The sequence below is a fragment of the Phascolarctos cinereus genome, unplaced genomic scaffold (genome assembly GCF_003287225.1).
Source record: "Phascolarctos cinereus isolate Bilbo 61053 unplaced genomic scaffold, phaCin_HiC Scaffold_3;HRSCAF=262, whole genome shotgun sequence".
NCBI lineage: Eukaryota > Metazoa > Chordata > Mammalia > Diprotodontia > Phascolarctidae > Phascolarctos > Phascolarctos cinereus.
The window spans coordinates 233,086,324-233,099,417 of NW_027555736.1; the positions used below are offsets into that span (position 1 = coordinate 233,086,324).

The 13,094-nt window shown below is 40.3% G+C and overlaps 1 protein-coding gene across 6 annotated transcripts in view; it reads left to right on the forward strand.

The window, feature by feature from the left end:
• The window catches only part of SMOC1 (SPARC related modular calcium binding 1), a 206,057-nt gene that overhangs the window by 99,212 nt on the left and 93,751 nt on the right, over positions 1 to 13,094 (forward strand). For 4 of the 6 annotated variants that reach the window (XM_078151493.1, XM_020986385.2, XM_020986386.2 and 1 more), the window contains exons 2-3: positions 5,742 to 5,907; positions 9,182 to 9,336. In XM_078151493.1, coding sequence (XP_078007619.1) covers positions 5,742 to 5,907; positions 9,182 to 9,336 — 321 coding nt within the window. The remainder of the gene's footprint in view (positions 1 to 5,741; positions 5,908 to 9,181; positions 9,337 to 13,094) is intronic. The other 2 variants (XM_078151495.1, XM_078151496.1) reach the window with 1 other exon arrangement.

The window sequence follows — 13,094 nt, forward strand, 5'->3', positions numbered from 1 at the left end:
TCTTCTGTTGAGTTTTGTTTCCTCTTTCTGATGGTTCCTCCTATTGGTTTTAATTTTTACTTATAACACCACTAATGTGAAAATATGTTTAATAGGAATGTAAATGTATAGCCTATATCAGATTGTGTGTCATCTTGGGGAGGGTGGTGGGGAGGAAGGGGGAGAAAAAATTTAAATTTAAAAACATATGGAAGTGATTATTGATAAATCAAAATAAATTAATAAAATTTTAAAAAATTTTAAAAAAATAGTATGCAATTCTTCATGACACAGTTTAGGGTTTTTTTGGCAAAGATCCTAGAGTGGTTTGCCATTTCTTTCTTCAGCTCATTTTATAGATAAGGAGCTGAGGGTTAGATGACTTGCCCATGGTTATGTAGCTAGTAAGTATTTGAAGCCAGATTTGAACTTGGGAAGATGAGTCTTCCTGACTTCAGTTCTGGCACTCTATTCCCTGTACCACCTAGCTGCCTCCCCCAAATTATTATTTGTAGCACTTTTTTTGGTGGGAAAAAACTGGAAACAAAATAGATGTCTATTTATTAGGGAATGGTTAACAAACTATGGCACAAGAATATAACGGAATTTTGTTCTTCCAAAGAAAAAAAATAAAAAGAATTCAGAGAAACATAAGAAAAGTTATTTGAAGTGATATCATGAAGTTAGAACCAGTAACACCAATATACACATGGACACAGTATGGCAGTCTATACAGCAATGTAATTGGAAAGAACAATAGGATGAAACTTGTGTATTGCTTAAGCTTGGTTTGGGAAAAGAATCAAAAATGTACCTCCCTAATTCCATTCATGTGACGGGGCCATGGATGTGGAATATGGTTTGTGCTGTCAGACACAGTTGATATATCATTTAGTTTTGGTGAACTATCATTTCTTCTTCCCCTTTATAAAACAATCTTTGTTAAAGGGTAGTCCTCTGGTAGAAAGGTAGAATAAGTATACTCAGAAATGAAGGCTCTTTAAATACAAAAGACATCAATAAAATAAAATTAAAATCAGTAGAGAACCTGACTTGAGCAAGAGTTTTGTGGTTGTTGGTTTTTTTTTAAACTCTAACCTTTAAAAAAGGGGGAAAGAGTGAGACTTATATACTTAGGTGATTATAGCAGTGATTCACATTTCCCTGACAACTCTCCAACCATTGGTTGGCTCCAGCATAGGAGGAGAGAAGACTATAAATCCCTGCCAATTTGCCAGGTAACACCATAGTTCCTGGCTCTTCTAGGCTGCTGGCAACCAGGAAGGACTGCTGAGATCCAGGTTTCAGGGAGACATCAGGAATAGAACTGTGGATGAAATAAGCAGGAAGGAGGATTCCTGATTTTAGCCTTAGTTTTTTTGAAAACTCGACAGTACCGTGCCCTAGAGATAACCAGCCTCTCATTAGTTTTTATTCTGTGCTGAACCTCTAAATGTCCAAGTTTGAGCCAGCAATTCAGAAGGGATGTTGTTGCTTCCTCCCTTCCCCCACCTCCATGAATGATGGAAATTATTAGTTTCAGAGGATGGCTATGCTCTCACAGGGGATAGTGACAGAAGAGGAGACTCATACAGAAAACTTGGCTCAAACACTTCGATGCTGGGTTGGGACTTACACCAGAAACTGCAGACCACCTGTACCCAAAGTGAGTTCAGAGGTGTGTTAGAGCCAGTCCCAACCAGCTAGTTGATTGTTAACTTCTTATTGTTAGCATTTATACTTTAGAAATCAGTGAATGCTAAAAATCAGGACTCAATTTATCATTTTGTTGATTTCCCAGATTTAAGGAAACAATGACAAAAATATTAATAATGCCAATTAAACTTTAAAAAGTATATCATGGATGCATTTTCCCCTCTGTAGAGCTGGTTGTTAAACATTTACCAGCTCATTCTTGGTTGTACGTCAAAGTAAAAGGAAGGACCCTACTTGAAATGGAAAGCATAGAAAATGTAGGTGGTGATAGTCTCAGAAATAAGTTACGTAAGAGAGCTATTTGTTGCATGAGTGAAAAGCACCACTGCTTGAAAAGCCAGGCTTGCCCAGAGCCTTGCCCAGCTAGGTATGGTTAGGTAAGTGCTGCCACAGGCAATAAGAGTCCAAGCTAATAATAATGATAACAACCACAACCACCACAATAATAATAGTTATCCTTTATATAGTACTTTAAAATTTGCAAAGTCCTTTACACGTATTATCTTATTTGATCCTCACAACAACCTTATGAACTAGGTATTGTTATCTCCATTTTACAGATGAGGAGGCTGAGAGTTTAAGTGACTTGTCCAGGGTCATACAACTAGCAAATGTAGCAGGATGCAAACTCAGTCTTCCTCACTCCAAGTCTAACACTCTTTTGTGCCACCTGGAAGCTACAGTCATGAGCACAGATTAATTTCTGTCCCTATTCATCATCTAAGTCTTATTCTCTCTTTGGAATAATAACTAATAATAGCAGCTAATATTTATATAATACTTCACAAGTATTATCTCATTTGATCAGGGAACTGGGGAGATAAGTGCTATTATTATCTCCATTTTACACGTGAGAAAACTGAGGCAGTCAGGGCTCAAGTGAGTTGCCAAGGGTCTGAGGCTGGATTTGAACTTGCTTCTCCCTGACTCCAAGTCAAGCACTTCACCCACCATGTCATCCAGAATGATGAAGAAAGAGAAGGTGTATAGCAAGCTGTATGACTTGTTCTGCTAACTAGTTTCTATGGCTAAAGTTTCAGTGATCCTCACCTACAGACTTGGACCTAAGGCTCAGAGGTGCCCTGGTAGTTCAATGAGCATCAGTATAAGGATTCATCCAGGTGGAAGGGAGTAGGGAGAAGAAGCTTTTTTGTCTAGACCCGTAGATCGTTAATATTTTTTAAAAGTGTTTTATTGCTTTTTTTTTAACATTGCTGTCACTCTCAATTATCTATCCCCACTTCCAAATGAAACCCTTCCTTGCAACAACATAGACCTTATCTTACAGTGCACGCTTAATTCCTTACCTAGAGTCTAGGTAAGTGCAATGGATAGAACACCGGACCTGAAGTCAGGAAGACCTGAGTTCAAATCTGGCCTCAGACACTTACTAGCTATGTGACCCTGGGTAAGTCACTTAATCCTGTTTGCCTCAGTTTCCTCATTGGTAAAATGAGCTGGAGAAGAAAATGGCAAAGCATTCCAGTACCTTTGCCAAGAAAAGCCCAAATGGGGTCACAGCGAATTGGACACAACTGAAATGACCAAACAACAACAACTAAGAAAAATCTAGGTGAGCAATCTCCCTACTGAAATCATGCTCCAACATCAGTTCTCTGAAATCATGATTGCATTGATCAGAGCTCTGATTTCTTTCAATGCTTTTCTTAAATGAGGGTGATCTTTGTGTAAAATTTATCTGATTTTTATCATCAATGTGCTACATGCCATTCCAAGCGTCACCAGGTGGGAAACTACTAGTGTAAGCTTCATTGAGGAAGTTCTAGGAATCTGATATGAAAGCCAGCTTAATTATAAAGTGATAGAATATTGAGATGAAAGGGCGCTTTAGAGATCATTTAGTCCAATATCCAAATTCCACAGATGAGGAAACTGAGGCCAAGAGGAATTATGTAACTTGCCCAAGGCTACATGGCTACTGGTCCTGTCGTTCACTTGTTTCAGTTGTGTCCAGCTCCTTGTGACTCCATTTCAGGCAAAGATCCTGGAGTGGTTTGCCATTTCCTTCTACAATTCACTTTATAGATGAGGAAACTGAGACAGAGTTAAGTGACTTGCCCAGGGTCACATAGCTAGTAAGTGTCTGAGGCACTCGGGTCCTCCTGACTCCAGGGCTGGTGCTCTATCCACTGTACCACCTAACTGCCCTCTTGACTCCTAGTCTCATGTTCTTTCAGGCTGTAGATTGATATCTGAAGCAAGGCTTAGCAACGGGCTGTGATATCATTCTTTTCTCTAGCCTGTGGTGATAGTCACCTTTTTGGAATGACTGAGGACGTTTTCAGGTCTTCCAATCATCCTTCTTTTGGCATGGTGTCCAGGTTCCTCACAATCTTGGTTACATTCTAGTTTATTTGCTAAAATTTTTAATTTGTTCTTTGTAGTTTATGAAAATTCAGTTTATTTTTTGTAGTTTTGTAGTTTATTAAAATTTAGACTCGAACACAGTTGTTTCATATGTAGCCTGCTCGACTCAGAGAATACAGTGGGATTTTTACTTTTTGATGATCAGGATTCTGTTTTTAAAGCCTTTAAAAAAGAGTTGATGCATTTTTGTTTTGACACAGCAGATATGTTCCAACAAATGCCAAAGCACCTCATTGCACTCATGCTTCACATTGAATTGATTGTGATGGACTAAAACACTCAAATCTCAGCATGTGATAATCAGTGGTCATAGATACTGACTAGGGCTAGAACTGCCTACCTTCCTCTGATCTTCTCCCTCAGAGTCTATAATACTTTCTCATGTGATCAGAAGGAGATCCTAGGACTGAACGACACCAAATGTCCCAATCATTCCAGAGGAGCTCTCAAATTCCACTGACAGAGTCAGCAAAAGGATATCCATATATTGTCTAAAATAATAATTGCTACTATTATGGCTAATAATATTATTTTGGTCATAATTTTAAAATGTAATGCTCTAAGGTTGCATACCCCTCTTATGTACCATCTCAGTTGATTCTTACAGTAACCTTGTGAGATAGGTTCCACAAGTATTGTTATCCCCATGTTAAAGATGAGGAAACGGCCTCAGAGAAGCCAGGCTGAGGCAAAAAGTTGCCTCGAGGAGGGAGGTGGCAGCCCAGATGACAGTCAATGGTAATGGGTCCTGAAAGAAGGTTGCTTTGGAAATGGGACCCTGGGTTCAGCAGCCTGAGATTGGATAAGGAAGCAGGGTCATGCTGTCTGGGATGGGTTGATGGAGAACCACAGGGCATCTCTTTTAACATGTCAAGAGAGAAACCCTCCAAGCCCCAATCCATCCCTGGCCCAGAGGTGGGGATGTTCCTAATTTTGGTGGAAGAGAAAGCATGCCTCCTCTGGCTGCTTGGATCCTGGGACAAAACTCTGCTTACGTTTCTCTAGTTTTGGCAATTTGTTACCATGGGCAAATTATTTCCTCCATCTGGACCTCAGTTTTCTCAACTGTAAAATTGGTTTTAGATGCCTTTTAGCTGTGAATCTATGATCTTATAATGCTAATTTTTCCATCACTGGAAGCAGGAAGAGGGAAGATTTATCAGAAAGAACAATGGAGAAAAGAGGAAAGAGAATTCTTGGGTTCATGCCTTGGCCCTACTTCTTAGATGTGTGACCTTGTCTCAGTTTCGGCTTCCACATCAGGGCGGCTGGGTGGCACAGTGGATAGAGTACTGGGTCTGGAGTCAGGAAGACTCATCTTCCTGAACTCAAATCTGGCCTCAGATACCTACTAATTTTGTGACCCTGGGCAAGTCACTTAACCCTGTTTGCCTCAGTTTCCTCATCTGTAAAAAGAGCTAGAGAAGGAAATGGCAAACAACTCCTGTATCTTTGCCAAGAAAATCCCAAATGGGGTCACAAAGAGTCAGATGTGACTGAAAAATGACCGAACAATAACAACAATTTATTATAACATTTAAGGCTTTTTCTAGTTCTATTTCTACGACCTTGTGTCCATTGCCACCTTGAGTACTGATCTTGTACGTGATGGATTTATTATAATTTCTTTTTCCCTTTCCTCTCTCCATCTTGCCTAGTTTCTAATAAGTGAGCGTGACCCTCAGTGCAACCTTCACTGTTCTCGGTCTCAGCCCAAGCCACTCTGCGCTTCAGATGGCAGGACCTATGAGTCCATGTGTGACTACCAGAGAGCCAAGTGCAGGGATGCAGCCTTGGGGGTGGTACATCGAGGCAGGTGTAAAGGTAAGTGTGGACATCTCTGAATATCCTTGGGGTGGGGGAATCAGAGAATCATAGATCATAAAAGATTAGAGATCTAAAAAAAAGAAAGTTGGGGCAGCTAGGTGGCACAGTGGATAGAGCACAGGCCCTGGATTCAGGAGGGCCTGAGTTCAAATCTGGCCTCAGACACATAACACTTACTAGCTGTGTGACCCTGGGCAAGTCACTTAATCCCATTGCCTAGCCAATCCCCCCCCCCCAAAAAAAAAGAGACTTTGGAGGTTGTCTAGTACAACTTTCTTACTTTACAAATGGGGAAACTGAGGCTCAGGAATGACTTGTTCAAAGGTGTGGTGTCAGAGGCAGGATTTGAACTCGGGTTCTTCGACTCCAGGACCAGTCTTCTTTCCTCTCTATGACACTGTCTCCCAGAGTCCCAGTCTCCTCTTTGTCAGTACCTTATCCAAAAGCCCTGGGCATGTGTTTCCTTCTCCTCCTTTGCTTTCATCTAAGGAAATAAAGTCAAAATAGAGAGAGTTCCTTCATCTGAAGGAATGAGCAACTCTTTCATTTCTGATAAGTCTACCATTGCAAAAAGATTGGGGGAGAAACTGTTGTCCTACTTCATTTTTTCTTAATTGAGATATATAAAATACAAGCTCCTGACTGCTGGCTAAAAATACATTGTTACAAACCCTTTGGTATATAAAATAAATGGCTTATAATTGTTGGGTAGAAAAGCATCTTTGAAAAGCCTGAGACAACTATTTCATAAGAAACTCAAGTAAAAACCATGAAGGAGAGGTTTTTTTCCCAGAGGGTTATTGGGGAATCATTCAAATCTTTTGGAAAGATGAGCCTTTCTTTTTCCTTGTTAAATATTAACACCAAGAGGAAACTTTGTGTGGATGATGACATTGCTTTTTTTTTTATTGTTGTTGTCTTGGAAATCTGCTGGTTATGTGCTGACGATTCTTAAGATGTAAGCATTACCATCGTACACGCCTTCCTGAGTCTCATTTCAGGAGTGAAAGTTTGTACTACATAACCTCTATGGTCCCATTTTGCTCTAATACTCCATTTATGAGTGGCTTGAATTATTTGGGGATGACAAAAATCAATCAGATTTTTTTTTCCCTTTCTATTTGCAAAGTCATTGAACTTCAGATGAAACCAAAAAGTAGGGCATTTGGTCTAAATGTAGTTGTCTGCAAGACATTTTTCATCTTAGATTAGATTTTATCTTACATTTTTACACTCCCCAGCATGACCTTCTTCATGATATACGACAAGCAAAAGGTTATCAACGTGCTGCAAAAAGTCTGATGAATTAGAATATCTATGTCATTTTCCTTCTGTTAATACGAATGCTAAAAGTTGGATCTGTTATCATCACCCTCATCCTCCAGCATCTTAAATCTTTTACGAAAACTTAAACAGCCATTTTTTCCCCACATGTAAGGAAATCAAGGTGAAAATTGTTTCATGTGATTTGATTAGGCCTGGATGATGTCACTTCAAGGGTTGTACCAACTCAGGACCCTTATTTTCTGGTCCAGGGATAGTTCTTGCTATGCAAAAGCTAGTCATAGGCCTCCTTTCCCTTTCTTCCCTCGTCCACCCTTGATCTTCAGGGTTAGCAATGCTAGTTGGCATTAAGGAACTTTAAATTGTTACCCCTAAGTGACGCCCTGAGCAAAAATAAATACAGCCTTTGGACTTGTTGGAAGGCTGTTTTTTTTTGTTATTTGTTTTTAACCCCTACTCAGCCCAGTCCTCAAAGATGACCTGATTTGGCCCAAGCTCCAGGTCTGGCCACCTAGGACAGGAATGGGGAACTCGTGGCCTCGAGGTCACATGTGACCTTCTAGGTCCTCAAGTCAAAGGGTCACACTTGAGGACCTAGAGGCCAAAGATTCCCCACCCCTAACCTAGGACTTTTGCCTACTGAACCCATCTGTAAGTGGAGAAAATAACACCTACTAGACCATTGCCCAATTTAACATACTTTTGAATTGGACCGGTGACTTCATTGGTGTAGGAAACTACCACTGAGGAAACTCTCTCAATCTACTTTGAAATTTAGTCTTAGAGAGTTTCCCAGGGCTCTGAGGAGGTAAGTGACTTGTAAGTGAAAGCTGTCATCTGTCAGGGGCAGTTCTTGACCCTGGGTCTTCCTAACTCTGAAACCTGCTCTCTAGCCTCATTGCAATGCTGCCTCTTGGTTTTATTAATCGCTGTCTAGTACTTTTACAGTATTTACTGTTTGTAAGGTGCTTTCCTGGGCATCCACATTGTATTCGCCATAGCCCTATAAGGAAGGGTTTGTGATTGCTAGCGATAAATCCCATCTTAGAAATGAGGAAACCAATTATGTCAAACTCAGAAGTCATCACTTTAGCAGGATCAAGGGGGACCACAAAGGCCATCTAGTCTGGATCTCTCATTTAACAGATGAGAAAACTGAGGCCCAGGGAGGTTGTGACTTCCTAACGGTCTGACAGGTAGGGTCCTAAATGAAGATCCCCAATTCCAGAAATGTTTCCCCTGTGCTATGCTTAGTTTAGCAGCAGACTGGGACCAGAGCTCAGACTTCTAGTCTGGTGTTCATACCACACAACCTCAACTTAATTAGACAAAAGAAGCAGTAATTTCTGAGTTGGATGTAAATGTGTAGGCATTCTGTGTATGTGTACCAGTTCCCCTGGGCCCTAATTGACCATTTCACAGCTGAACTAAGCACTCTCACTTTGGTGGAAGGGTGGGGAATAAGGGAGAAGAGATATTTTCACTATTTTCTAAATCACCTCCTTTCCCAAATGTCTCCTCGTCACCTATTCTCAGCTACCTTCAAGACCACAACTCTGACAGAAGGGATTCTTCGATTACACGATCCTATGCTTTGGGACCTTAGCTCTCGCCTAGTCCAACCTCATCAATTTACATTTGGAGTAATTGAGGCCTAATGAGAAAAAGGCCACACAGATAATTAGTAGTGGAGGCAGAATGTGAACCCAGGTCCTAGACTGACATTCAGTGTTCTTTCTACTCCATCATTCTACCTTCCTCCATATGTATCAATTACATTCATTTTGTTTCAATTATTCAATAATTTCCATTATTCAATTATTTCATTTTATCAATTTCCCTCTAAGATTCTCAACAGTATTTTTCCCCTAAGCTTGTTCTGGTGGGAGCCGGTCGTTGGGGTCGTCTTAACTAATGAGCTTTACTCGTTTAATTGAGTGGCTATTTTAATGGGTTCCCCCAAACTCACTTTCCTCTCTGTCTCGAGGTACTTTTGATCCAAGTGAGGTGTGGTCTACTCCCCTTTCAGATGTTGGCCAAAGCAAGTGCCGCCAGGAGAGGGCTCAAGCCTTGGAGCAAGCCAAGAAACCCCAAGAGGCCGTGTTTGTGCCAGAATGCAATGAGGATGGCTCTTTCACGCAGGTAAGCCCTTTACCATCACTCCTCACAGGTTCATTTTCTGGATTGGGAGATGCTTTCTGTATTCTGGAGAAGAGAACAGACCTTTTTTTCCTTTCCTATTTTATAAGGCACTGGGTGATTGCTCTCTGCGATGCTTTCTTGATCATCTCTGTCTCCTTCTTCTTCCCCCCTTTCCCATTGTACTCTGCCAGCTGGCAATAGATTTTTTTAAGAGATGCGTGAAATGGGGAGCCAGGAAACCTGGATTTCTCAGTCCTCATCCTCCCTGCTGGCTGTCTCCTCTGAATGCCAGACCTTCATTTTTCTCCCCTGTCAAGTGTCGGCTGATTTTTTTTTCTCATACTTTGCCAATTTTCATGGAATTTTTCTCTCAACTACCCCCTTCTCCTCACTTCCCTTTCTTCTCTTGTTACAATTCTTTACTCTGTCCCAGACCCAAAGGTCTAGTGAAACATTGTCCAGTTTGAGTTCAATAGGAATCTTGTTTCCTGGAGAAGGGAGGAGGGTGGGGCAGGTTGTATGTCCAGCAATCCTCGGGTTACCGCTCTGTGTGGAGGTATTCTGGCTATGTTGACGTTGGCATGGAGTATTTACAGAACATTGTGCTGTGGTGGACCAATTCAATGCTCTCTTGGTAAAGCATTTATTCTGTCTGCAGCCACACCTCTTCGCAAAAGTGTATCTGACAGACATAAGCCTAGGAACCTAGCTGGAGCAGAGAGATTGGCATAAGGATAGAAGAACTGAGTTGGGTGAATCTAGTATTGTGTCCCTCTATGGCAAGAACTCCACAGCTTCATGTAATTAGTGAGGGTCATTAGGCAAGGCCAATTTTTCCTGATCTCTCTTCTGTCAGTAATGACATTTATTCACACTCTCCCCTAGGACTTCATACAGTACTTTATGCTACCTCTCTTTATTATTTCGATGGCTCATTGATGGTCTAGTTCACAACCTGTCCCCCTCTTTTCCCAGACATGCATCTCTTTGATATCTTTTATGATGCTTTTTGCAGGGAATTCATTGTTTATAATTTGATTCAGTGTACCCATCCTGTATTTTTCTGTTGCCCTTTGGATGACCTGAAGTTTTGATTCTTTGGAGACTGTGGTATTATATGATTCACAATATCACTAGAAAAATATGATGTTCAAAAGATGGAATTTTTTCCCACGTAGATGCTTAGGGATCTTGAAAGCACCATTCTATTTCCCAAATGCATTCCAGAAACTTATTTTCTCCTGTTTGTTTGTAGATCTAGCACATTGTCCATCTGTACTGTCTGTCCAAGATGTAGGAATGATGAAGAAGTTCAATGAAATTTCTTTCTAGTTGCGTGTTATTATCTAGAATAGATATTCATCATCAACTTTGTTTTTCATGTGGCTTGTTAGGCTGAGGTCCAAAATAGTTATGAGCCTTAATAAGGAGGCTCCGCAGTGTCATGGGCCTTCAACCCAATGTAATGTGCAGATAAACACATCTGTTATACTCCCCTTTACACTCACATGTATAGGGAAATATTTGTGGAGCAGCTAGGTGGTACAGTGGATAAAGCACAGGGACTGGAGTCAAGAAAATTAATCTTCCTGAGTTCAAATCTGGCCTCAGACACTATAGCTGTATGACCCTGGACAAGCCACTTAACCCTGCTTGCCTCAGTTTCCTCATCTGTAAAATGAGCTGGAGAAGGAAATGACAAACCACTTCGACATCTCAGTCAAGATCCTGAAGAGTCGGACATGACTGAAAAATGACTGCATAAACATTTGTGCTCTATCCTTTATGTTAATGGCAAACTAAAAAATCTTCAGCAAGCCTGTGGCTTTCAGTTTTATGTCTCACTTCAAAAAGTCGATAAACATTTGTTGAGTTCTTGCTGTGTTCTAGGAATACAAATAAAAGCATAAAAAAAAAAGAAAGGCCCAGCTCTCAAGGAGTTTATACTCTAATGGGGGGTGGGGGCGGGTGGAATATCACAAAAAAGAAGGTAGGAAAGTATCCAGGTGGGCGTATGGTAGAGAAAGTGTAGCAATTCATTCAGCAATTGAGCAATTCAAAAGAGGAATGAAGACGTGGCTAGTCCAGGCACTTTCCTTAAAATGGAGGCTTTGGAAGGAACTGACCAGTCTGAGTAAGGGACCACAGGAGCAATGGAGGCTTTGGAAGGAGCTGACCAGTCCGACTAAGGGACCACAGGAGCAGAGTGTGCTTTGCGTGTGAGCAGGCCAGGGATGGATTGAACTTCCAAGGGGAGGAAAATGCAGGAACAGAGTACACTTCCAGGGTGAGAAAGCTGCAATGGCAGTGTGTAGAAAGCCTAGCAAGTCAGGAGGGGAGCCTGGAGAGGACTGGAGATAGGGATGACCTCAACACTTTCCTTCAATTGCCTTTTTTTCCCTACAGAAGTAATTTCACTTGATATTTCTTATTGTGGGTTATTGAGTAAGTTCTCTACTAAGCCCAGATATTGATGCTTTATTTTGTGCAACAGAATCAGTGTGGAAGGAAGGTGGCCGAAGAGTACCATATCTTAAATCATATTACAAAACAGTAATTATCAAATCTATTAGATACTTGTTTTAAAAAAATAGAAAAGTTGATTGGTGGATAAATTAGGAATACCAACTGTTGGTGTAAAGACTCTCTTTTCAACAAAATCCAGTGGCAAAACTGAAAAGCAGTTTGGCAGAGATTAGATTTAGACTGACATATCACATTTTATACCATAAGACACTCCAACCAGGTACAGGACCTAGATAGAAAAGGTCACACCACAGACAAATTGGAAGACCTGGTAAGGAGGTACCTTTTGAAATTATGGATGGCGAAGACTTCTTGACCCTCCGAGGGGTAGAAAAGATCACAGGTCATGAAATAGGCAATTTTGTTTACATGAAACTTAAAAGCTTTGATTAAAAAAAATATCATTGCAGCTAAAATTATGAAAGAATAAGTTAACTGGAGGAGGAGGAACTGTTTGTGAATTTTCTCTGATAAAGGTATGATATACAAAATACATAGAGAGCAATTTAAGTAAATAAAAGTGCCATTATCCCATAGATAGATGGTGAAATGAAATGAACAGGCAGCTCTCAAAAGAAAAGCAAGCCATCAACAACCATCCTGAAAGAATGCTCTAAATCACTAATGGTGAGATCAAATTAAAACAACTCTGAGGTTCCACCTTACCCCCATCAGACTGTCAAAGACAAGGAAAATGACAGTTGTTGGAGAGAACGTGGGAATTCAGGCACACTAATGCAGTATTGGTAGACCTGTAGTTTGATTAAACCAATCTCTGAAGCAATTTGGAACTATGCCCCCCCAACTACTAAAGTCTGAATGCTCTTTTACTCACTGATACTAGTGCTAGGTCTGTACCCCAAAGAAATAAAAAAGGACAAGGACCCACATGTGGAAAAATATCTAAAGCAGTGGACTAATAATGTTTCAAAGAACTAAAAACTAAGGAGATGCCCATTAATTGGGAAGTTGCCTAATCAATAATGATATATGAATGTATGAAATGTTATTACTATAAGAAATTGATATCTATATATTTGTTATACATTATATAATATATTTATATTTTATGCATGAATAATAAATATATATTTATATAATATATATTAAATTTATATTACCATAATAAAAACTACTATAAGAAATGACCAAAGATATAGATTCAGCAAAACCAAATTGCACTTCCATACACAATCTTCATTTTTTGTTCTTTGCGTATGGAAATGTTCATG